Below are 25,507 nucleotides of genomic sequence, written 5' to 3'. Positions count from 1 at the left end.
CATATAGCTGGAGCAGAACGAGAGAATGAAGAAAATGAGCACGAGAGAGAGTCTGTTTAGCTGAAGGACATCGTACACACATACACACACACACACACACACATATAGACACATACGTTGGTAAACCAACACGCAGGTTATCTCGTGTGTGTATATGAGACCACTGAGCTGGTTATGAGGGACACTGAATGTGTGTATCTGCAAGTTCACAGTGTTCCATCTGAAGAGTCTCTTAGCCAACATCATCCTCTGAGAGAATGTGTGTGTGTGTGTGTGTGTGTGAGAGAGAGAGAGAGAGAAAGAGAGAGAGAGAGAGAAATGCAGGTGTGTGTCTCATTTTGAGAGACGTGTTTGTAATCACTAAGTGGTTTATCATCTTTTTTTAGAATAAAGCACAAACTGTTACAGGAATTAGCCACTTGACATCATTTGCACGTTTATGGTGCCTTTATGCATCACGTTCGGTGTATGTGTGTATAAGTTTTGTGTATTAATCATCTTCATGACAGCTCCCTGTATGGAGAGAAGCCCCATTACACTGGGTCACATTTTAAGTTTATTAAATGACATAATTACGATCACATGGTCGTGTTGCACTTTCCTCTCTCAGGTTTGGATGACTGTTTGCTGCAGTATATGAGGACGTTTGAGAGAGAGCAGATAACCGGAGAGCAGCTGCTTCACATCACCCATCAGGAGCTGGAAGAGCTTGGCGTGACCCGGATCGGACACCAGGAGCTCATTCTGGAGGCTGTGGACTTACTCTGTGCACTGGTGCGTGTGTGAGTGTGTGTATGAGTGTAAAAGAGACTGGCTGTGATAATGATGTGTTTGTTTTGTATTAATGACACAACAGACATTTTAATCAAACTCCGCTTAAAACTGAATGATTAGCACCCAGCGGGAATCTCCCAACCAGTACAAAAATAGAGGGGGGAGTGTGTGGAGGGAAGGGAAGATGCGTTTTTGGTTTTGATTGGCTGCTAGAGGAATTCATGCATCATAGAGAGAGAGAGAGAGAGGAGGAGGAGGAGTTACTGTAAATCTAGCTAGTTAACATCCTCACAGATGTTCATGCAAATTCATCTCAGAAGCAGAATTCAGGTTTATTAGTAAAGAGCTGTTTTGGGTAAAACAAGAAGTCAAGTCAAGTCAAGTCACCTTTATTTATATAGCGCTTTAAACAAAAAAGATTGTGTCAAAGCAACTGAACAACAATAATTAGGAAAACAGTGTGTCAATAATGCAAAATGACAGTTAAAGGCAGTTCATCATTGAATTCAGTGATGTCATCATGCAGCTCAGTTCAGTTTAAATCGTATCTGTGTAATAATTTGCAATCAAGTCAACGATATCGCTGTAAATGAAGTGTCCCCAACTAAGCAAGCCAGATGCGACAGCGGCAAGGAACCAAAACTCCATCGGTGACAGAATGGAGAAAAAAACCTTGGGAGAAACCAGGCTCAGTCGGGGGGCCAGTTCTCCTCTGACCAGACGAAACCAGCAGTTCAATTCCAGGCTGCAGCAAAGTCAGATTGTGCAGAAGAATCATCTGTTTCCTGTGGTCTTGTCCCAGAAGTGGACAGCAATAAATACTAATGTAAATAGGGTCCAAAACAAATTATTTTATTTCAAGTTTTCATTTTGCTTTTAGTTCATTTGAATTTTTTATTTAATTTTAGTCTTAGTAATTATAATTTGGGCATTTTTGTCTTGTATATTTTTTAGCTGAAGTTTTTGTGTTTTATTTTTATATATTTTTTTAATTTAAAAAATGTAATTAACAAATACAATACAGTTAATAATAACAACACCGCTTGACAATGAAATGCATGTTTCTACAAGCTTCCATTTTAGCTAATCATATTAAATATATAAATATAAAATGATAATAATAATATAATTATAACAAATATGATTCATTTGAAAAAAAAAATATATAACATCAATTTAAAATCTTATACATTGCAGTCACCAGTCAGGCAACCACTTGGCTAAAATGAGGGTTTTAATTTCTGACTCTAAAAGAAAATAACATTTGGAATAAGTGCATACCTCACAAGACCTAACAGAAATATTTCAGCATGCCTGATATTAACATGCAGTGACCGACCATGTAAAGCACATCCAATGTTTATTAAATGCAGGTAACTAAAAACTCAGCTTGAAACTTTTCCTTAATTTTTCAGCAGTCTACACAACACACACACACACACACACACAAAAAATACCAGATCATTCCTAAATCCTCACAGGATTCTGCTGACCTTCCAGGGTTTGTTCTTTTAAAATCTTTTTCTTTGCTTTGGGTCTCTGCTATTTTTCCTAACATAAATAGCTATCTGAAAACTTATTTAGATTCTAAAGACACCTCGGAGAGCTTTTAGAAAGGTGCCATGAACAACAACCAAGACCTTACTGCTGAACCTATTTATATAAGGATCTATTTATAATAATGGTTGGAACAGTGAATGGGTGTCTGCATATTAATATGCATTGAGGCTCTAATTTATGCAGCGATTGTGGTGCTTAGATAAGAGAACAACAGTCACGACTGTAGAAAATGACACGTCAGTACTGCAGGTACCAACAAACACCATATAAAGAAAAAAAAATTGAGAGGAAGTCCAAAAACCCCTTATTTCTATAAATGACAGATGTTGGGGCCAGCTGATTAATACTGTAAACAAATCCAAAAGAAGAAATGTGAGAAAAAATTCTGTTTGTTACTAAAAGCTTTGAAACAGTCAATTGTGAATCAGAATGGTCTGGTGATTGAACTATTCAGCCAATCGATTCACAGAAATGATGGGTTTTGCAGTTCCACAGCCTCCAAGCAGCAGTTCTGAGAAATTGACAGTTATTCTGAGTAATGCCTTTGCCAGATATGAATGGAGACTTGATTGTGTGCTTTATTTCATTTCACAGTGTAGGCAGTGTTTTATTTCTGAGTAACTTTGTTAGTGTGTATGATGACCCTCAGTACATGATGTGCGAATGCAGCTTGATAGGTTTTTCTTCTGCTTACACTTACACAGTTTTGCTTTTATGTCTCAGAATGAGAAAATCAGCCATAAGATTGACTGCTGTGCTTCGGTTTACTAACTTGGACCTTATTAGGCAAAACTGATATTAGACTTTGTAGTGAAAAGAACAGTGTAAACTAATAAATCTATCATGCTTTGTCAGACATACACTAAAGTTTGGGTTCTGTAAGATTTGTTTTAATGTTATGTAAGAAGTTACTTATGCTCACCAAGGCTGCATTCATTAGATCAAATTACAGTAAAAACTGTGAAATATTATTACAATTTCAAAAAACAGTTTTCTATTTTTATACTGTATATTTTGAAATGTAATTTATTCCTGTGATGGCAAAGGTGAATTTTCAGCAGCAATTACTCCTTCAGTATCACATGATCCTTCAGAAATCATTCTAGTATGCTGATTTGGTGCTCAAAGAAACATTGCTTTATTATTATCACGGTTAAAAAGCAGTTGTGCTGCTTTGTGGAAATTTTTGGGGAAACATTTTCCAGCATTCTTTGATAAATAGAAAGAACAGCATTTATTTGAAATGTAAATCTTTTGTTACAATGCAAAAGTCTTTACTGTCACTTTTGCTCAATTTAATGCATGCTTGCTTAAGAAAATGAAAATGAAAAAACAAACAAACAAACAAAAAAAGAATCTTACAGACCTCAAACTTTTGCATGGTAGTGTAAACACTTCAAAATTTTTTCCTCCTGTTGCAGAACTATGGTCTAGAGACAGAGAATTTGCGGACTTTGTCGCACAAACTCAATGCATCCGCTAAGAATCTGCAGAACTTCATTACGGGCCGCCGCCGCGGGGGGCATTATGATGGACGGGTGTCACGCCGCCTTCCGAACGACTTCCTGACTTCAGTCGTTGACCTCATCGGAGCAGCAAAAAATCTACTAGCCTGGCTGGACAGGTACTCAAACAGATGTAAACAGGACATGAACTCACCTGGACTGAACAGAACAAACCTATCATAGAAATAAATGGGACTGAAATCACACTTGATTGGAATGAATCAAAAGTGAATCAAATAGCCTTGATAAGTTGTTTTGTTGCTTGTATAGTGGAAACTATCCAGAAACCGAGTCCAGCCCAGGTCATGTCATGTTTGAAATGTGAAAAAAGAGAAAAATGTTGCTCTTGTTGATTACATGGAATAGGGCTAGTTGTTTGTCCACTGTAATGGCCTCATCTCTTCGTGTATGTGTTTTGCTTTGTTTGCAGGTCTCCATTTGTCAGTGTTTCTGAGTACTCAGTGCTGAAGAACAATATTGTTCAGCTCTGTCTAGAGCTAACCACCATAGTACAGCAGGTGTGTGTGTGTGTGAGTGTTTTGGTATTCAACACACACAAATAGCACAGTCCTTTATTATTATTTTAATGTACGTGTTTCTCTTTTCCTCTCAGGACTGCACAGTGTATGAAACTGAGAATAAGATTTTACATGTGGTGAGTGTTTCTCAAGCCAAACACACACTTTCTTTTCACACACACAAACTTGTACATCTGTACTTGTGATGAACCCCTCTGAACTGTATTGAGAGCATCTAATTTTGATTACCGCAGGCAATTACTCTGACTCAGTAATGCATTAAAAATAAAAGCCATGGAAAACCGAAGGCTTTAGAAGCAGAAATGTGAAATTAATTTTTTTTTTAAACCTTTTACATGAATTTTTCAGTTGTGTATTATTTGATTGGTGAAGATCCTGCTTTTAAGGTGCAACCACCTTTCAAGGTAAAGAAAATGTCCTTTAAGATATTAACAAAGGCATTACTTGGCCACTTTATAAAAGTTTTTTACAAGCGAGGAACATCCTCCATCACTAAAGGCTGGTTATAAGATATTTTACTATAGTGGTGAAGTCTTTCAAGCAAACAAACAAATACTCACACTTTTCTCACTCACACACACAGCCTTTAAAAGTATATTTCAAGTAAAAACGTGATTGTGGAGTCACATGTATAGAGCTTGCTCAGAAGCAAAAATCTGTTATGTGTGTGTGCGCGCATGTGTGTTTAGCCTAAGGTTGGATATCTTGAATAATGCAGATTGTAAAGTTTTCTCCCTTTAGGATCACTGCCTGTAGAACAGAAAGAGAGAGGGAAGGATGGAGACAAATAGAGAGAAAAAGATGAAAGAAAAAATATAGCATGAATAAATCTATATATAGCCTAGCATATGACTTATTAATGGCTTATACATTATTGGTATATTTGATGATGCTGAACGCCTTTTGGACTGTTGCAGTGTTGCCTGTGTTCACTGTTCCTTTCCAGTTCAACGGCTAAAATTAGACTGAGAGATTTACTATGAAACCGCAAACATTTACTGACAACACTGTCTGTTTCTTATTGTCTTTCTGTCTTTATCTCTCATTGCAGTGTAAGACTCTATCAGGTATCTGCGAGCACATTATTTCATTGTCGTCTGATTCGTTGGTGTCGCAGTCTGCCCACCTAGAGGTTGTCCATCTGACGAACGTTATGCCTAGCGAGGGCCTGGTGAGTAAACAACAGCAATATCACTTTCATAATCAACAGAATTATGAGAATGTGCATGCAGAGTATGCATTATAGTTGTCTCTGCATATTGTAATGTGTAATATGCAGAGACAACTATAAGGCTACTAATGGTAGACAAATGCCTTAAAGTGCACCTATGAAGCTTGTACCTCAAGCATTCCTTATTACAGCATGTCATGCATTTAAGCTGGAAGAATAACATGAAAGTAGCCTAAATATCCAAGTACCCAAATAATTCCATCTGAATTCAAAATGATGAAAATATGTGGTGCATAAGTATATTTGGAACTTAAAAAAGTTTTCAAAAAAGCTAATTCCAAAAGTTGCTTGATTAACTTTACACTTGTTGTCTATAAGCTGTTCTGTACATTGTGCCTTCAAAATGATTAAACTCCAACATGTAAAATTAATGTGCAAAATCATTCTTTTCTATTTACCACAGTTTTGCTTTCCACTCACTGATCTCTATAGACATATTATATATGATAGATTAGTTTTTTCACCATGTTTTCATGTTCATCTAGAATTCACAATTTCCCAATTATAAATTTGGTGACGTGGTCACTCATGTGCTTGGAACTAGTAATTATGATATTTCCGAATGCACACATTAGCAACACTGACTCAACCAATGGTGTGAGTTTGGGATGGGACTATCTTTTCGTGTGACTAATGGCAGACAGGGAAGCCTATTTGAAAACAATCACTGTTTTTGCCGTTCCATTTATTAACAGATATTATACACGTCAACATCATTTGAAAAATCTGTATTAATCTGTTGTGATCTACTATATGATTGATTGATGTTATGATTGACAGCCTCTTTCCTCTTTTTAGGGCATGTACATCAAGTCTACATATGATGGTCTTCATGTGATCACTGGAACCACAGAGAATGTGAGTTCAGAGCTGTCTTATAGTGAGGGCCCTAATAAATGTTTGAGAGGAGCGTGTTTTAATTCCACCAATCCAAACAAAATTATTAACAGCTGCTCACCTCATTTCTTCCCATAATTTTAAGAGAGCCCCACCTGGGAATGCCAGGATGGTCATTTGAACTTGTTATTTGGTTACACTTATTCAGCCATTTCATCACACTATTTTAGTATAATTTATATAGTGTTATAGTATTTATTAATATTTTGAAATAGCTTTTATTTCAATATTTTTAGTTTATATTTAGGTTTCAATCTTGTTATTATGAACTGAGTATTAGCCATTTTTTTAGTTTTTTATTATTATTTCTATTTAGCTTTTTTTATTTCAATTTTAGCAATTGTAGTACTTAAACATATTTCAGTTCTCTGTCAAGACAACATTTAAAATGTTTCATAAAGTTGAAGTTTTCCCTCTTATACTTACAATTTATTTAATTTCAGCTTTATTTCAGTTACCAAAAATGATACTGATAGTTTCAGTTAACAGTAACAACACTAGTTTCCCACTAAGTTTTTATGCTTTATGCCAGTGTGTGACATTTACAGTTGATATACTGCACATCATATAGAAAAGTGATGTCTCCAATCATAATTTTATAATGTAAAGCACCGTCTGAGTTCTTCTTCATCTAGATTAAACCTCCTGTAAGTGTTCATGTCAATTTTAAGATGATCATTTGTGATGCTGTGCGATAGGACTTCTTATCCATATAGGAAAACCAGCTCTGGTTTCCTTCAGATTGTCAGTGCCCATTTCAGGCAGTGCTGCTCTATAAAGCACACGCTGTGCTGCAGCTCTTCTGTGGGGACAGCAGAACCAGGTCATCCACATAGAGCAGGCACTTGATTTCAGAGATGGGTAGAGTGAGGCTTTGAATGGTGGATTGTTCCAGTGCTGTTGTTAAATCATTTATGTACGTGTAGAGTTAGGTTGGACTCAAGCTACATGCCTTTTTTAGTTGCTGAAAGAACAGAATTCATTGATTTATAACTCTTAAAGCACATTTACTGTTCAGCTAATGGATGATCTTTTGAATTCTGAACTGGTGTGGCATGGTTTAGTGGTTACATTTTGGAAAAAATGTCCCAACCCCAAAAGGTTTAAAAAAATGTCAGCTGTTGTACCCTTGAGAAAGACATTTAATCTAAGGTCGCTCCAGGCAGACTGTCACTGCAAGAATTGACTGCAAGTCACTAATGCATAGAAGCATCATCTAGAGGACTGCTTACTAAGTTTGAACAGGTTATGAATTTTTTTTTAAAAATAAACTTTAAGCTATTTATGCCTGAGTGTACTTAGAGAAAAACAAAATGAACAGAGCTGCATCTCCCAAAAGCATTGTAAGCTTGAGTAGATTGTTCTCTATGATTTACTTAGGCTTACAGTACTTTTGGGAAAACGCAGATTTTGATGAAACATTCTTCATAGGAAAGGTCAAGATTTAGGTATATATGATAATATAATGCAACACAGAAATGCCTGGTGTCAGATTTGTCTCTATAATGAACAGGGGTTATTAATATCTCAATCTCTCTCTTGCAGTCTCCTGCAGATCAGTGTAAGAAGATCCACGCCGGGGATGAGGTCATTCAGGTCAATCACCAAACAGTGGTGTGTATCATTGCGTGGGTTAGGTTGACATCTGTTTTGGGCTTGCATCCTAGAAAATGTACAGTAATGTTTGAACAGGTAATACTGATTATCATTTGATGCTCAAAGATTTTCAGGTGGATCTCATGAAGCCGGTCAAGGACATGACTGTAATTTCTAATTTCTTTATAAGCAATTGTACTTATGGCCATAAATATTTTTTGCTTTCTAATAATGTTTTCTACAGAGCCCTGCACATGACATGCGGACATAAATATAATCATTGTAGTCAAAAGTTAAGAATTTATTGCTATGAATTAAGAATTATTGGTTCCTTCATTTTAGTAAAATGTGGCCCTAGTTTTGGGAACAAATGAGTACAACATGACCAAGATTAACTAAAATGAGGGAACAAATTAATAAAACGAGGGAACAAATTCTTAATCTTGTGTGTGCGGGGCTCCATTTTTTTTTACTAATCACATCCACATCCAGCATTTGTCTTTACTCTAAATGTAAATGTTAACATTTAACATTGTTTATTTATTTATTGATATTAAGTATTTATATTTTGGAATGATCTCTATCAGGTGGGCTGGCAGTTGAAGAATCTGGTTAACTGTCTCCGTGAGGATCCAAGTGGAGTCATCCTCACGCTGAAGAAGAGGCCACAGAACACTCTGGGCTCCACCCCTGCACTGCTGAAGAACGCCCGCTGGAAACCACTTGCCCTGCAGGTGTGTGTGTGTGTTTGTGTGTGTCAGAATACTTCAGTGTGTTTGTTCAAGTGTATCCATTTAATATGTAGTGTGTGCAAGTGTGTGTGTGTATGAGTACATCTCAGAGCAGTGAATGAGTTCCGTACGGCTTGTTGCCATGGCAGCCAGAGTTCTGTGGTTCCTCTGGATACATGTATCAGACAGATGCAGTTAAAGCTTGCACATGTGTCCTTTCCTCACAGTCACGACACACTGGAGCGGAGTGGACCTTCTCTCCTGAATGAATACACTTTGGTGATTTAAAGGACATAATGCTTATTGACATAATTACAGATAAACTTACGGTGAAACAGGATTTTAAATCCTTTCTGAATGAACAAATAAAGAGTTAAAGAGTGGATATACACTTGTGAATTACTGAATGGAGACGGCACTATAAAGGACTGGCAAATGAGCAACTGGATAAAATTACTAAAGAATAAAAGGACATATTTGTACTTATATGTTTACATGCAATAAAACAATGCCCAATAATAACTGATAATGATAAATTGATCAGCGTTTTTATGTATGTTTCTCCTTACTCTTGTTGCCGGGTTGCTGTCTGCTGCTTGTTGCTATGCTTTTCCTCATTGCTAACTGATTGATGCAGCACTCATGGTTGCTAAGGGCAACACTATTGTTGTTTTTGAAACACACTCTTGGTCCTCTATTAGTTAAAGATCTTTAGACGTGCGTGTGACCGATCACTGCCCTGCCCCCTAGTGAAACTAACTGGACATACTAACATACTGTATGTATGACTACATTTGAAAATATATTTTTGGCTGAATACTTACATAAGCCATCATGAGAAATATTGGATGTTCTGTCTCATGTTTGTATGTTTTAATAGTGGATTTTCGTGTGACTCTTTTCCCTTACATTAATATACAGTACTAACAAAAAAGTGTCATTAGCTTCATTCTGAGGCAATTTTGTGCATGTTTTTGATTGACAGCCGCTGTCCACCAGTCCATGCAGTGGTTCTCCCACCCCACCCAGCACGCTCGGGTCAGTGGGCCTCTCACCTGGAGTGGACACACCTGGGGGACATGATGTTTTTATTCTTTCCCCTGTCTACGGACACAGGTATTCACAAATGAAATACAGGATGCACTCAAAACGGTTAGTTTCTGTTAGCATGTTGGTGTAATTGTATTTTCTTTCTTTGACTCTTGTTCATTTAGAGAGGAAGATCTGGATCGGGGTGGATTTGGTGTGTTTGGCTCAGATTCTCCGGGGTATTATGTAGAACAGGAGATAATGGGGGGTCAATACTTCCCCCTCCTTGAAGAGGATTCTGGGAGAAATACCGGACTGCGACGGAGAGACCGGACCCCAACTCACAGTAAGAAGATCCAACTGGATATACAAATATGCAAATAGATAAATGAAAATTCTAATAAATAATATTGATGTGTAAACAGATTTTCAAATTTTGATTATGGTTCATTTAAACTTTAACTTGCTTAAAAATGTATATTGTTGTAAAAAAAATTAAGCACACACCCAACCCCCAGTTCTCTTTACTGTAAATTTCCATTTATTTTCCATTTATTTGTACATGTACAGTACACATTAATAATACATAAAATTAATGTAAAATGCACCAGATTTAAAGAGAGTGGTTGTTTTAATTTGTAGTTATAATAATGTATATATATACACACACACACACACAGAGTGGGTATAGGAAAGAATCACCCCCCTTTAAAATAATCACATTTTGTTCCTTTGCAGCTTGAAATGAAGATGGACACAATTTTTGTTTAATTCAGCTGTATTTACTCGGTGCAACTTATGACCAGTCCATTGAAATATAAAACACCAAAATGTCAGAAAAAATAATAAATAAATAAATAAACAAACAGAATCACTGAGTTGGAAAAAGGATCACCCCCCTCCTAGCTCAGCACGAAAAGAGCTTTCCTGGAGCATTTCAGTCCTTGGTAGTGCAACTGAAGCAAACAATAAACTATGGGTGGCTAGGCACTGTCGAAAGATTTCCAGGATGAAGTTGTGGACAGGAGATGATGGATACAAAAAAAAATTCAAAGGCTCCTTTATCAATGCCTAGAAGCACAGTGAAGTCTATTATTAAGAAGTGGAAGGTATTTGGTAGAACACAGACCTTCCCTGAATCAGGACGTCGCTCCAAACTGGATGAAAGAGCAGGAGGAAACTGATCAGAGAGGCGACAAAGAGGCCTACAGCAACTCTGAAGCAGATGGAGGAATTTATTACAAAGAGTGGTCATTGTGTGTGTGTGCATGTGACAACAATATCACATATTCTCCACAAATGTGGCTTATATGGGAATGTTGCAAGAAAAAAGCCACTCCTCAAGAAAGGCCACATGCAGTCAGACAGAGCTTTGCCAAAACGCACCTTGAAGATTCTGAAGCAGATGAGACTAAAATTGAATTATTTGGCCTCAACACCAAATGACATGTCTGGCAGAAATCCAATACAGATACATCCAAATAACAGCATTCCTACAGTAAAGCATGGAGGTGGTAATATCCTGTTATGGGGTGTTTCTCTGCAGCTGAGACTGGAGCACTTGTCAGAAGAGAAGGAAACTTGGATGTGGAAAAATACCATCAAATTCTTGAGGAAAATCTGCTGCCCTCTGCCAGAAAGTTGTCAATGGGAAGAAGGTTTACCTTCTTGACCCAAAGCATACAGCAAAACTGAGCACACAGTGGTTGAAGGAGAAAAAGGTGATTTTCCTTGCAAGGCCTGTCAGAGCACAGACTAAACCCCACTGAAAATCTGTAAAAATGACTTGAAGACTGCAGTCCACGAACCGTCACTATCAAATTGAACTGAACTTCAGTCGTTCTGCAAAGAAGAGTGGGCAAATATAACAAAGTCTAGATGTGCAAAGTTAGTAGAGACATATCCCAACAGAATAAATGATGTAATTAAAGCAAAAGGTGGTTCAACAAAATACTGACACAAGGGGGTGATCCTTTACCCAGCTCTTTTGGTTTTTAAATTTGTTGTTATTTTTCTGACATGTTGGTGCTTTATGTTTCACTAAGATGTTATAAATTTCATAGCTGTAAATACAGCTGGATAAAACAAAAACTGTGTCCATCATTTCAGGCTACAAAGCAACTAAATGTGATTATATATATAGAGAACTATTATATTATATCAAAAACATAGTTAAAAAAGTCCACAATGCAAGTGAAAGGTATGTTTATTTGTTTGTACTGAATGAATTTATGCTGGTTTTAATTAAAAATGTGTCTGGACTTGATGATTTTGATTGCTGTATTACAGTTTGAATTTAAATGATTGGTCAGTAAATATTATTATCTGTTTCTAAATTAACTTGTTACTGTCCTAATTCATATACATAAATACTTTCAATTCATAACAACATACTATTATGGTACATACTGTCTCTATACACTACATACAGAATACTCCATTCTCTCTTTTAAATAATATATGAAAAAGTTTCTAACCATAAAATGTATTGTTGGAAACTGTGCACTGTTTCATATATTATTAAATAAACCATTGTATGCTTATGCGAAGTTACAAAGCATACATCTTACATCATTTCTGGATGGCCATTTTTAAAGCTGGACATAGACGCAGTGCATTACAGGAGATTGAGCCACTAGGGAGCTCCGGCTTTAAACTGCAAATCTCAGCCATTTAGTATGTTGCAGTTGCACTACTACATGCACTAATACACACCGAGAGAATAGATGAAAGATGCTCTGAAATTCACCAGTACACACACAGATACACATTTAAATGTTGTATGTCTCTGCCTGTAGGTGACATCCGACAGGTTTCCATGGGAACTGAATGGCTGGCAGAGCCTCAAGAATCTGGAGTTTACAAAAGAGGTAGCAGAGGTGATGATTTTACTACTATTTTACTCCACTGGCACCAAATTGTACTTTAATTTAAAACTTTGCAACTTTTAATCGTCACATTATAGATTTTCATTAATGTGACTTTTTTCATTATTTTCATTTACATTTATTCATTTAGCAGACGCTTTTATCCAAAGCAACTTACAAATGAGGACAATAGAAGCAATCAAAACCAACAAAAAGGCAATAATATGTAAGTGCTGTAACAAGTCTTGGTTAGCCTAATGCAGTACATGTTGCAAGTTTTTTTTAAATAATAAATAAAAAGAAAGCAAGAAGATAGAATAGAAAAAGAACAGAGAATGCTAGTTTTAGCAAGGAAATTAAAAGTTCTGATTTTTTTTAAATGATGATGTTGACTTGATTTTAGGTCAGAGCTCAGTGTCAGTAATGTGAGGCTAACATAAATGCTCCATCTCTAATGTGTATTGTAACATAACAAACATGCTTGTTAATACATGAATGTGTTAGGAGCTGCTTCTTGTTAACTACAACAAGTTAATCTGGCATAGTTGCATATCCTGGCATTAGTGACATTAGTGTGAAATACTGTAGTGTAAATGTCACAGAACTATAGAACTGACATTTCAGAGCATCAGAACAGAGAATACAATGGTGGTGACTTTGTTCTAGTGAACTCTGCAACCAAAAGCAGGAAATACTGTTACATAGGCTTATCTGTCAAAGTTGAGGGAATTTCTTTGAAGAAGCCACCTAAGATTCAGAAAGCTGGAGGAACTGCAAACAGACATAACCACTGCCTTTGGTTGTTCAGTACAGTGCAACTTATTTCTGAATGTATTTTAATAAGAAAAATATTTTGAATTAAAAAAAACAACAACAGAACAGTTTGACCACATTAGAGGGTTCTTTCTGTTTGAAATTCATTTTTTATGCTGCTGCTTGAAACTTACTACAGTCCATTATTGAAGATTAGCACCTTCACATAATAAAAAAAAAAGGTTTTACACCAAAAATTATATGTAAACTCTATATTTAATTATTAACTAATTTCTAATTAGTAACTTTCAACTGAAATCTAATTTTAGCTGATATTTGTCATCTTTACTGACAGTTTCAATGTGTGAGTGCTAATCTAGTTGATCTTAACTCAATGTGTGAAAAACAGAACGTTGTCAATGACAGTAACCAACTTTACTTTCTGATTTTTGGGATGTGAAAGGTGATACGTAACCCTGTAAAATGACTAATTTATTACTTCCTTTCTTTTTTCTGGAACACAATTTTAAGAATAGAACAGAGAATGCGTAGGTGACTTTGGCACAGATATAAATAGAAAGCAAACCTCCTTGAGGGGAAATAAACCTCTAAAACCACACACACACACAGGAAGGTGTCAGAGCAGATTTATGCTGTGGCAGCTGGAGTCATGAAGAGTTGAATATTTGGCAATACCCTCATTTTCTGCTACTTGTTCCCATTATAATGTTTTTCATTCAGAATGTGACTCACTGCTTGGTTTCTGTCTTTGCCCATCAGATTCTGATTCCTCCCTCTTGCGGTTCCTCGGTGATGACAGGATTTTGTTGATCCAGGAAGATGCAGAGTTTTCCCAGCGTGACACGAGCAGGCGATCCAGGAAGAAGAGCCGAAATCCCAGCAGTCCCAGTTTTCCCATTAGTCCCTCTATGCTTGCCCCGCCTGTGCGTCTGGACACAGGTCCCCCCGAGGGGCTGCCTTTCCCCGTGCACGACTCTAACACAATGCCACACTACCATGTAAGTGAAATGTTGAATCTGATCTGAGCTATGGCTGTTCTCACACTATTGTATAATTGGATGGTTTGATGACGGTCAACATTGGTTTGGTCTTTAAATATTAGTGCTTTAACTTAGAAGCATATCAAACATTCTGACATTTACATTTTTTTTTAATAAAAAATTTAAAAACTGCCTCATCTAGTGACTAATTAAATTATTCATCCAAAATTTGATCACGTGATTGTACACGCGCGCACACACACACATTCTCACACGTCTCTGGAACAGTAGTTTCTTTTCATAACACAGAACAGGAAATTCAAATCTGTCTTCCTCTCTGTCTCTCTTTTTCTCTTTGTCATTCTGTTCTCTGCCCCAGAGAGCTGCAGACACACTTCGAGCAGATGCTGACAGGTAAGTAAAATTCATACCTTCCTTAATTGATCATATTTGTTTGTATTATTTAATTATTATCCCTGGGGTTGATTTGTTAGCACAAAGAGTAAAGATTACGGCTAAAAAGTCCATTTGTACTTTGGGCTGTTATTTTCGGCTTTGTCCTCAATAATATATCATAATCTGCTCTGCCATATGTCACTCAAATGGTTTAAATCAAACTGAATAACTTTCAGCCTCTGATTCCCATCACTGAGCTTATTAAGAAAGGTTTCCATGGCGGCAGGTGCTACAATGGGTAGATGTGTAGGTGCTCTACAAAGCACAAGGTTTGGTGGATTTCCCCATCATTTATTTTTATCATTAGAGCTTCTGGTGTTAGGATTAACAGTATCATTGCTGCTTCCACCTCACTGTGACTGGACTGGCCAAGATTCTGAGCATAGAGCTGATGTTATTGATGTGTAAATCAGAATAAGAATGAGCTTTATTCGCCAAGTGTGTGCAAACACACAAGGAATTTGTTGTGGTTTTTTGGGAGCTAATAATAATAATAATAATTTATTTTTAGGCGCTAATTATAATAATGTATTATACATCTGGAATATAAGATGTATGTACAGATTTGTACATTACTGTAAATACAGATGTATGAATAAAAATATGTATATGTCTTTAAATAATACTTGAGAGAAAGGCAATAATTAGTTATTATGAAATGAATTACAGAAGATAGGTGATAATTTCTTTGTTAGCCATGGGCAATCACACAAACACACATTCTAACACAACCCAGACTCAAACCAGTCCAAAAAATATATAATATATATATACATATATACACACACACACACACACACACACACACACACATACACACTCCTGTTTACTGTACACACACAAAATTTTACTGTTTGTAAAGTACAACACTCTTTTTAGCTCAAGTATGCAAACCTCTTTGCTATAGCCCCCCCTAAAAATGGCCTAGCGACGCTCATGGTGTTAGCTTTTTAAGCTGGAGATTTTTTTGGCCTAGATGTTCTAGTGCACAGAGATCTGTAGCATCTGCCTGAGGGGAGAAGTGCAAACAGGCTGTGGCCGGGTGAATGGGGTCTATGATGATGTAACCTGCCGTTTCTTCACTCTGGAGTTGTACAAGTCCTGAAGGTTGGGCGGGTGCACACCAATGATCCTTTCAAGCTGTCCTAACAGTCCGTTGCAGTCTTCTTATATCTGATTTGCTGGCTGACCAAAATCAGACTGTTATAGAAGTACACAGAAAAGTAAAACTGTCACCTGCGCCTGTGGAAGGTTGAACTTTTTCAGTTGACAAAGGAAGTACAACATCTGTGTGGCTGGTTATGTAAGTTTTTTTTTACATCATAAACACAAGCATCTAAGAATTAGATGTTTTGGAGACTAATAATCAGTTACTGTTTACTTCTCTTTTCTTTTCTTTTTTTTTTCTTTGGACTGGTGAGCAAGCTTTGAGTTCTTGAAGTGACAGCATGACGTCTTAGTACTACAATCAATGCCAAAATATGAAGGAGAGTTTGATTCCTTATGATATGACCTCTTTAAACATAAAGGCTTTGAACTGGTCTTTCCAGGTTCAAAATCAGCATTCAAAGAGTTTTATGTTTGTTGATTCACAGACGAACAAGATGCTGCTCACACTTTTGTTTCAGTCACTTTTGAACAGTCACCACCACAGTGACAATCTTAATCAACTGCTGTTTCTTTAAAAATGAGGAACAGAAATTCCTTGACTGCAGTTTTAAGCAGGTTTTTATTTCCTCTGTGACTGAGCTGTAAGTGTCTGTGGAGTCTGATGCTGTGGAACGAGTCTGTTTGAACGTGGAACGATCTCTATTTCTCTGCCGTTACGATGCATATTGAGAATTAGATAAAAGAGCATTGTCTGGGTGGCTGAGGTTTAGTTATAGTCCTTAGTACTATTTAAAAAATATTGTGTGTGTGTGTGAGGGGGGTGTTTGTTTGAGTGTGTGTATGAGCATGAGCAGCTGTGCTAGGGCAGTTTCAGTTAGAATAAGTTACGAAGTTAACCTCAAACATCAGCATCCTGTCCACTACCTGTGCCTTTGTTTGAGTTAAACAGGCAAGACATTTTTTATTTAATTATTAATATTTCTTTATTCTTGCTGCAGATGGAATCATAAATTACACTGCTATGCTCAGGCAGTTCTAATAACCACATAATTAAAATGTTATTGGAGATGGAACTTACTCTCTTCTTGTCTGACTGTCTCATTGTCTTTCTCCTCCTGTTTCTTTCTCTCTCTCTCATTCTCTCTCTACAGATATGCCAGTTCAGGACTTGATCGACAAGCAGGGGCATCAATGAGGAAGGTAAACCACAAGCACAGTTACAGCATCAGTAGCAGTAATGAGAATACATAGTGTTGGGAACAAGTAATACAGATACCATTTTCAGTAGATTTTATTTATTATTATTATTATCATTTTATTTTGCTGGAGAAAATAATTTTTTTTTTTTTTTTTATAGAAATCCTCACAGATTTGGTTTATGAGAATGATGCAAGCAATTCTTTCGTCCTTATGTGTCCTTCTTCTTCTCTCTCTAGTCTGTACATTATGCCTCTCTGAGGACCAAGCCCAAGAAAAAGAGCAAAGGTACAATGATAAGATGCATACAAGCGCCTGGGTTTACCTTGAGTGCATGGGTTGTGTGTTGTGTTGCAGTGTGTTGTAATTGTCAAGAAGAATATAAACTGTGATCATTTATCATAATGTTCTGTCATTTAATATGCTATGTGTGTGTGTGTGTGTGTGTGTGTGTGTGTGTGTGTGTGTGTGTGTGTGTGTGTGTGTGTGTGTGTGTGTGTAGGGTCCCTCAGTAGTGCCAGCAGGAGGCGTATTGCCTGCAAAGATCTGGGTCATGGCGACTGTGAAGGCTGGCTTTGGAAAAAGAAAGACGCCACCGGCTACTTCACGCAGAAATGGAAAAAGTACTGGTTCGTTCTCAAAGACTCCAACCTGTACTGGTACACCAATCAGAACGTAAGCAAACAAACACAATTCTCTTCTCTTGGTTTGTATGTACAGCTATAAGAAAGCATGTAGAGTCCATCTTTTATCCATTTCCACTTGAAATATTTCTGTGATCTAAAACAGCTCAACAGTTCCACATCCAGCTAGTTAATCTCTACTATTATTACTAATTACACAATTATTAGCACTTTCATTACCTGATGCCTTCCTTAATGGCCTGCTCACAAGCTCACAAACCTGAAAGTGATGTTTAGTTTTCTAGTTTTTCCACATTAAAATGTCCATCACATGTTCACCTCTTAGTTTTAGAGATGGTGAAAAGCACAACTGTGCATGTATCATGTAACTGCCGTAGTTATGATGTGGACATGATTTCTCTTGTTCTTTATTTCTTTGCTCAGGATGAGAAAGCAGAGGGCTTCATCAGTTTGCCAGAGTTTCGGATAGACAGAGCGATTGAGTGCAGGAGGAAACAGTGAGTGTTTATAAGACAACAATTATAACTTTCTCTCTGTTGTGTTGGGTTTGCTGGTTTTTGGGTGAGTCTGTGTTTGAAACCTATCGGCTAGTGGAAATTGGGTCACTGCAAAACTGCTGATCTTTCTTTTACAAACAAACACACACACACACACACACACACACACAGAGAGAGATAGAGAGAGAGTGGAAACTGAGATATTTGTGTCTGAACATCTCTTTTTTTTGTCTTTTTTTGTTTCAGTGCCTTCAAAGCATGTCATCCTAAAATTAAGAGTTTCTTTTTTGCTACAGATCATTTAGAGGAGATGAACAGGTAAGCCGTTTCAGAGCCCCTTCAGACAGCAGCTCCCCACCCTGCAATTTCCTCTCACACCTATGTTTCCTGTTTCAGGTGGATGAATCGTTTAGGCTTGGCTGCGATTGGCTACACGCCTGATGATCCGGTACCGCGTCCTGATGAAGGTGAGATCACATCCTGTGATGATATCATAAGCCCATTGTGCTGTGATCTCACTGACACTATTTTTACACCACTTCATTGTACTATGAGCTGTTGAAAAGCATAGTCTGATTATCATAAACTATGATGTCATGTATACGTGATTCTGATTATAATTTTTTGGTATAGATTACTGGAGTGAGAGTGACCAGGATGAAGTTGATGGGTCTATGACACTCAAACAGGAAGCCACATACCACCACAACCCCTCTGTGAGTATATATTCACATCTAAGTACACGTATGCATATATTCAGTCCAAAACACTCGCTTTCATTGTCTTTAACACAAACACACACATACCCATTTTCTACCGCCACACTGTCACGATACTGGTTCTGGAGCCTGTTAACAATTTCCACTTAAACCTCAAAACAGGAACCAGTAAAATCAGAAGTCCTGTGTCAGGATAATGTCTTAACCATGTTCTTTTTTTTCCAATGTGCAATACAAAACTGCATGTCACAATTCTAGGCTCCTTCTCTGAGACCGAACAAATCTACTCACCCAGTGAAACACCTCATTTCTATTCTTATTCATTCCAACCACCTTCTGTCTGAAATGATTTTTATTTGCAACTGCAAATTGATTTCTTTTCATTTATTTATTACATAGAATATATACTTCATAGTAAAACTTTATTTTATATTTTATGAAGTATTTCGTTTTTTAAAATGTATCATTAATGATTTTATTTAAAAAATTTACCAAACCCATTTCAACAGTAGTGTACATTACATTGAAGCCAGCTCATAACGATGGCATATAGATGTTAAATTACATTACTTCAGATAAGAAAAGTTGCAAACAAAGACTATGGTTTGTTTTTTGGCAATATATGACGTAACATGGTCAGTTTTGTCAATTTTTGGCTCACAGAGAGGTTTGCTGAGCACCGGGTCCCACACCAGCACCATATTGGTTGTAAACGAATAGCGAACTGACTCTGTCGCTCTCTCTGACAGTTGACAATGATAATGACCAGTGTTTCTTTCGTCCTCAGGGAACTTCGTCCAGTCCATTTCCTGAGCGCCATTTTTCCAGTGGCTCCACATTCTCGCATTCCTCCGCTGAGGAGTCCCATTCTTCCTGCCGATCCTCCCATCGAGAACGCCGCTCATGGCAGGACCTGATTGAAACCCCTTTGACCAGCACAGGTCTACACTACCTACAGACCGCAGAAGAGGAGGAGTCAGCCCTGCTGCCACCTGATCAGCACCGGCAGGCTACACTCCCCGCCCAGCACCGGCATCCTCTGGAACGTGACGGGCCGTTTCCGTTGACGGACAGCGAAGAGTCCCGGCCTCGCCATCACACTCACAAGCAGCGTAGTCAGAGCCTCCCACGCCACCGCGACACACACGGACACTCGCACCGCAGCACTCGTACGCACACTCACACACACGGCACTCTGAGGCCAAGAACTCATCTCCATGAGGAAGAGGAGGAGGAAGAAGAGGAGGAAAAACATGTTCGGAAATCTAGCAGCAGGAAACCTGAGAGCGAAGAGAAAGTGTACGATGGCACGGATGGCCTGCAGGAGCTCTACCGATCACTGGAGCAGGCCAGTCTCTCGGCTTTTGGCCAACAAAGGCCTTCCACCAAACAAGAGTTCAGACGCTCCTTCAACAAACGCAGCAATGACCCCGCCACAAATGAACGACTGCACCGCATACGGGTTCTCCGCTCCACGCTAAAGGTATGCAAACACAGAAAGCACTTGACTTTTTTTATACTTCGGGTTCAGAACTTGGAAGCAAACTATAACAGGTTAGACTTTTATTATGAACCCAACTGCAGTAATGTTTTTTTTTTGTAGATGAATGTAATTTAACACAAAAAATAGTGTTAGTATACTACTGTGGTGAAAGTTTGATATCTGTAAATTTTTAAAAAGTTCCAATTTTTTAAATGCTCACCAAGGCTGCATTTATTTGATCAAAATGCGCTAAAATAAATATACTGTAAAATATTATTCCATTTAAAATGCATTTTTTCTGTCTTAATTGATTTTTAAAATGTAATTTATTCCTGTGGTAGTGACAGTAAAAAAGAACAACGTTTTGATCAAATTAACGCATGCTTGGTTAATAAAACTATTTAATATATATATATATATATATATATATATATATATATATATATTAAAAAAAAACAAAGTGTTTGAATAGTAGTATCCAATACCATTTTCCAAAAAAGGAAATAGAAAAAAAATAATAATATTGCAGAAATGCCATCACAGTCTGAATAGGTCAAAGTTCAAATCTGTAAAATGAACTTAGAATTATTCGCTGTAAACACATCTAGAGGAATCTAATGGACTATTCTAGAGGATCGCCATAAAAATTTTGCAAGACTGTCAGCTGCCATCAAGGGTGTAAGAGCTATCTGAAAAGTAAAAAAGATGTTTTAAACCAGGTGGTCCGGAGCCCTGCAGAGTTTTGTTCCAACCCTGCTCCAACACACATACCATGTAGTTTTCAAATAAGCCTGAAGGACTTGATTAGTTGGATCAGGTGTGTTTAATTAGGGTTGAATCTTAACTCTGCAGGGCTCCAGCCCTCCAGGAACTGAGTTTGACATCCCTATTTTAAACCGTATTAGCTTACCTCATGAATATTAATTAGGTGGCTTAATGCTTGTTTAGTAATGTTAACTGAATTTTCTGAAAGGCTTAGCTTTCACATTCTTTCCATGCACTAGCGGTTGACAGAAGCATCTGCTTGGTCTTAAGCCACTGTTTTATGCACCTGGCTATAATTTCCAAGCCAAAGGGAAACTCCTAAAATATAATGATTATTTTTAAATGCTGAACAAATTACACTAGTTGTTACTTCCCTGGCAGCTGATATTTGTTAAAACTTGTTATGCTTCATAAAGCAGATTTTTGAAGTTTCAGTAAAAACTGTCTTGATGAATTTCAATAGCTTTAGCAAATCAAATGCTTTTTTTATCCAAAGATTAATTTAGATTAATCTAGAGTTCTAAGAGTACATTTTCAACCTCTCTCTTCACCTTCACCAACAGGCAAAGGAGGGCGACTTGACGATAATCAGTCAGTTGCTGGACGACCCTTGTTTGACCTCGAGGAAGTTTCGTGAATGGAAGCAACGTAACCACGAGCTCTTCCTGGATATCTGTGAGTTCAGCTCCGCTCCATTGGAACCACCCAGCGAGTCCAACGACCTTTCACCTCTCTCGCCAACGTTAATGATGCACACTCACTCTTTCATAGAAACGCATGTGTGAAACACAGACACGCACCCACATGACTAAAAAAAGTCACATACTAAAATGCAGACATAAAGGTATATGAATAACGTGAGTTGTGCATTTCAAACCCACATATACACACACACACACACACACACAAACACTTTGAAAAACACTGTGGATTCAGACTGTCTTCAATTTTTCCTCGACGGATGACCTGATACTGCCCTCCTTCCGACCGTGAGTGACACCAGATTGAACCAATACACTGTAAGATCAATGTCAAAGAACTGACCCAGCCTCCAGAACTACTGCAGACAGACACGCAGGCACTGAAACCGAAAGGTGACTCAAACTGCTCCTCATGGAAGCAAAAGTGTAACCTGCACATTTACAGCTCACTGCAAACTCTGTACTATATATTTCATCACAGCCACATTTTGAGACAGATGGAAGAAAGGCCCCGTGAGGTGCCCACTGCATGCTTAAAGAATCAACTTTTCAGATTGAGTATCTGTTGAACAAAATAGGACCATATTTAAAAACGAAATCTTTTATTTTTCTCTTTGATTGGAGTAAAAAAAATCTTTTTTTTTAATATATATATATATATATATCTTCTGATGATTTTTTTTTTTGGATTTCCTTCCCTCGGAATGCTGCAGGAAGAGCACTCATGTAGCCATGGGCAACAGGCTTCACTCTGTTACCAAGCAACACCGCCCTACTGTGTTACTCTATACAACTCTCAAAGCAAGCAAGAGTGTTGGAAAGTGTGTGCGTGTATGTGCATATGTGTGTGTGTACTGTATGTGTGTGTGTATTAGAGAAATGAGAGAAAGACAGATAACGAGTCAGATGGATGCTGAAGAGTCTCTTTTTGACAGTTTGATGACATTTGCATTTGCATATGGGAAAAGATGAACTTCTGGCAGGTAGTAACATGTTTAATTTGGCTTCTTTAGAATATTTATATTATAGCTAAACTCATGCATGGTTTAAAAAAGTATTACTATATGCTATCAGGCCAGAGAACAGTCTGTATATAAGAACCTATTATTTGCATAGCTGCATCCTCTGTTTAAAACTGTGAATTGTACTCGTGAATGCAATCTTTTGACTCTGCGAACGCAGAACCTTTCTACTCTATATTTTTTTCTACACAAAAAGATGACAAAAGATGAAAAGCTTTGCTTCTCTGATGTTATGACTGTTTTTGCTTGTTTCCGGGTCTTTGCTGGTCATTACCTCTGAGCTATGGGCTACATTCAGGTTGTTCGTTTCTGTTTGCTAATGTACGTGTCCCTTAGACAGACTCCACAAGCCTAAAGCGAACGTTTCATTCCCTTTCGCAATTCTAGACGTCAGTGGCTCAGGATTCTAGAATTGGTTAAATTCACATGGGAGAGAATTTGAGGTTAAAATACAAAAATCAATTGGTTCATTCCCGGCGGTGGAGTGCAAAACGTCCCCTTTCTAAATGTTGTGTGTGTGTGTGTGTGTGTGCTCTCATTTGTCCACATTAAGAAGTCACTGAGACACATTGGTTTTAAAAACAGCCCTGCATATGTGCTCAGTGTTAGTTATGTTTGTCACTTTTTAGAATCTTGTGGGATGTATTTTAATTGAATAGAATGTACTCATTCAATGGCTTGTTATCTGTAAATTTCATTGTAACAAACACACACTACCCACACACAGACAATAGTTTACGTCCGTTGTTGATTCCTTACCAAAGCGACTCTCAAAATCACATCTGCTCATTGCAGTTACCTTTTTAATGATTCTTTCTATCTAGAATGTTACACTTCACTGTGTTTCATCCCATGGGTGTGTGTGTGAGAGTGAGTGAGTGTGTGTTATCTAGGCCATCGGGGTTTCACTGTGGTTTTAAGGGCATGCCCCCCCCTCTCTCCCCCACACGGCTATGCTGTATAAGGTGTAAGTTGCACTGCAACATTGAGACGGAACATATTGCTCTTTTTTTCAAGGTTTTCTTTCAAAAATTCCCCTTCTGTATATTAAAACACCAGGAAAGAGCCTGATATTTATTCACAGTATTATTCAAAGCTAACCTTCTTTGCTTTCAGAAATATAAATACATATATAAATATATATAATACAGATTGTAAAATGTTAAACTAATAAACTGAGTTCTCTGCATTTGTGTTTTGTGATGTTTCTGATTTCCAGTGAAATCTCAAGCTGAAACGTAGCTGTATGTGGCACCAAAGGCCAACATCCACTGACATGCAATACCAATTTTGCTTGGTTTACCAAGGATTTAATGGGTTTTGGTGGCTTTCTTGTCAATAGCAAGATCATTACCACCAAACCAACATCATTTAGATAATACACCTACACTATGCAATGTTAATACTAAACTACTACACGCCAAACAATCGTGGCACGGCAGCCTAAAGAAATATTCAGCAGATATAAAAATGTAAAATACACTTTACTCACTTGGTTGCACTCTCCGGCCTTCTTTTCATCAAATTCATCCACAATGTCCTTGCGACTAACTTCTCCACCTAATTTCAATCTAAAATGAACCACTTAAAAAAAAAAATATATTGTGTATTTACTTTAACTCATTTTTTTTAAGGGGTCATATGACGTTGTTAAAAAGAACATTATGTTGTGTATTTGGTGTAATGCAATGTGTTTATGTGGTTTAAGGTTAAAAAACACATTATTTTCCACATAATGTACATGATTGTTGCTCCTCTATGCCCCGCCTTTCTGAAACGCACTGACTTTTACAAAGCTCATCGTTCTGAAAAGCGAGGTGTACATTGATTTCCCAGCTATCCAAATACATCAAGCGTGTGACGAAAATGTTACGCCCCTTAACATACTGTGACGCTGTCTCCAGCCACGACCAGACAAAACCAGTAAAACCCATTACAAATGAGGCATTTGTTGCATCCAGTGGGGACATAATTACTGATTAAAATTACTTACACTGTGTTTTTACGCATTGCGTTGCATCACGCCATGTAAACATAAAACCATGTCATGTTTGTGATTGGAGAAACGACAAACAACAAGCGCTACTCTACTTAAAAGTCGTGTTTGAATCATCAGTGGCAAATTCTTTAAATATAAAAACTGTACTTACAGGCTTGAGTCAGAAGCGCCAGACTGTCCTTGCAAAGTTGTAACTGTCCCACTTTATAGAACAGCCTTTGAGCACAGACCCATTGTAGGCTACTCTGCAGGTTCAGGAAACAGTCCTCCATAAAATGCATCACACTGTGGGCTAGAAATAAGGACGGCCAGCGGACTTGAGAACGACATGGGCGGCAAGCTTGCAGCAACCACATGTGATGACCCCGGGCTGGACTCCACTTCGTCCATGGTGAAAACTGAACAGGTGTTCTGACTATTTGTGCTACCTA

General features: G+C 37.6%; 1 protein-coding gene across 1 annotated transcript in view; it reads left to right on the top strand.

Moving 5' to 3' along the window:
- si:ch211-26b3.4 (connector enhancer of kinase suppressor of ras 2) overlaps nt 1–24,266 on the top strand; it is a 35,508-nt gene extending 11,242 nt beyond the window's left edge. The window contains exons 2-23 of the mRNA XM_042754031.1: nt 611–774; nt 3,756–3,958; nt 4,270–4,357; nt 4,453–4,494; nt 5,430–5,549; nt 6,408–6,467; nt 8,052–8,120; nt 8,690–8,836; nt 9,819–9,949; nt 10,048–10,208; nt 12,661–12,741; nt 14,263–14,501; nt 14,863–14,897; nt 17,201–17,249; nt 17,486–17,534; nt 17,749–17,921; nt 18,314–18,387; nt 18,634–18,705; nt 18,784–18,854; nt 19,021–19,103; nt 19,894–20,589; nt 21,918–24,266. Coding sequence (XP_042609965.1) covers nt 611–774; nt 3,756–3,958; nt 4,270–4,357; nt 4,453–4,494; nt 5,430–5,549; nt 6,408–6,467; nt 8,052–8,120; nt 8,690–8,836; nt 9,819–9,949; nt 10,048–10,208; nt 12,661–12,741; nt 14,263–14,501; nt 14,863–14,897; nt 17,201–17,249; nt 17,486–17,534; nt 17,749–17,921; nt 18,314–18,387; nt 18,634–18,705; nt 18,784–18,854; nt 19,021–19,103; nt 19,894–20,589; nt 21,918–22,139 — 3,029 coding nt within the window. The 3' untranslated portion in view covers nt 22,140–24,266. The remainder of the gene's footprint in view (nt 1–610; nt 775–3,755; nt 3,959–4,269; nt 4,358–4,452; nt 4,495–5,429; nt 5,550–6,407; nt 6,468–8,051; nt 8,121–8,689; nt 8,837–9,818; nt 9,950–10,047; nt 10,209–12,660; nt 12,742–14,262; nt 14,502–14,862; nt 14,898–17,200; nt 17,250–17,485; nt 17,535–17,748; nt 17,922–18,313; nt 18,388–18,633; nt 18,706–18,783; nt 18,855–19,020; nt 19,104–19,893; nt 20,590–21,917) is intronic.
- The last annotated feature ends 1,241 nt before the right edge of the window (nt 24,267–25,507 follow it).

The sequence above is a fragment of the Cyprinus carpio genome, chromosome A5 (genome assembly GCF_018340385.1).
Source record: "Cyprinus carpio isolate SPL01 chromosome A5, ASM1834038v1, whole genome shotgun sequence".
Lineage (NCBI taxonomy): Eukaryota > Metazoa > Chordata > Actinopteri > Cypriniformes > Cyprinidae > Cyprinus > Cyprinus carpio.
The sequence above is the reverse complement of the archived record's forward strand: the minus strand, read 5'-3'. Positions and strand labels throughout refer to the sequence as shown.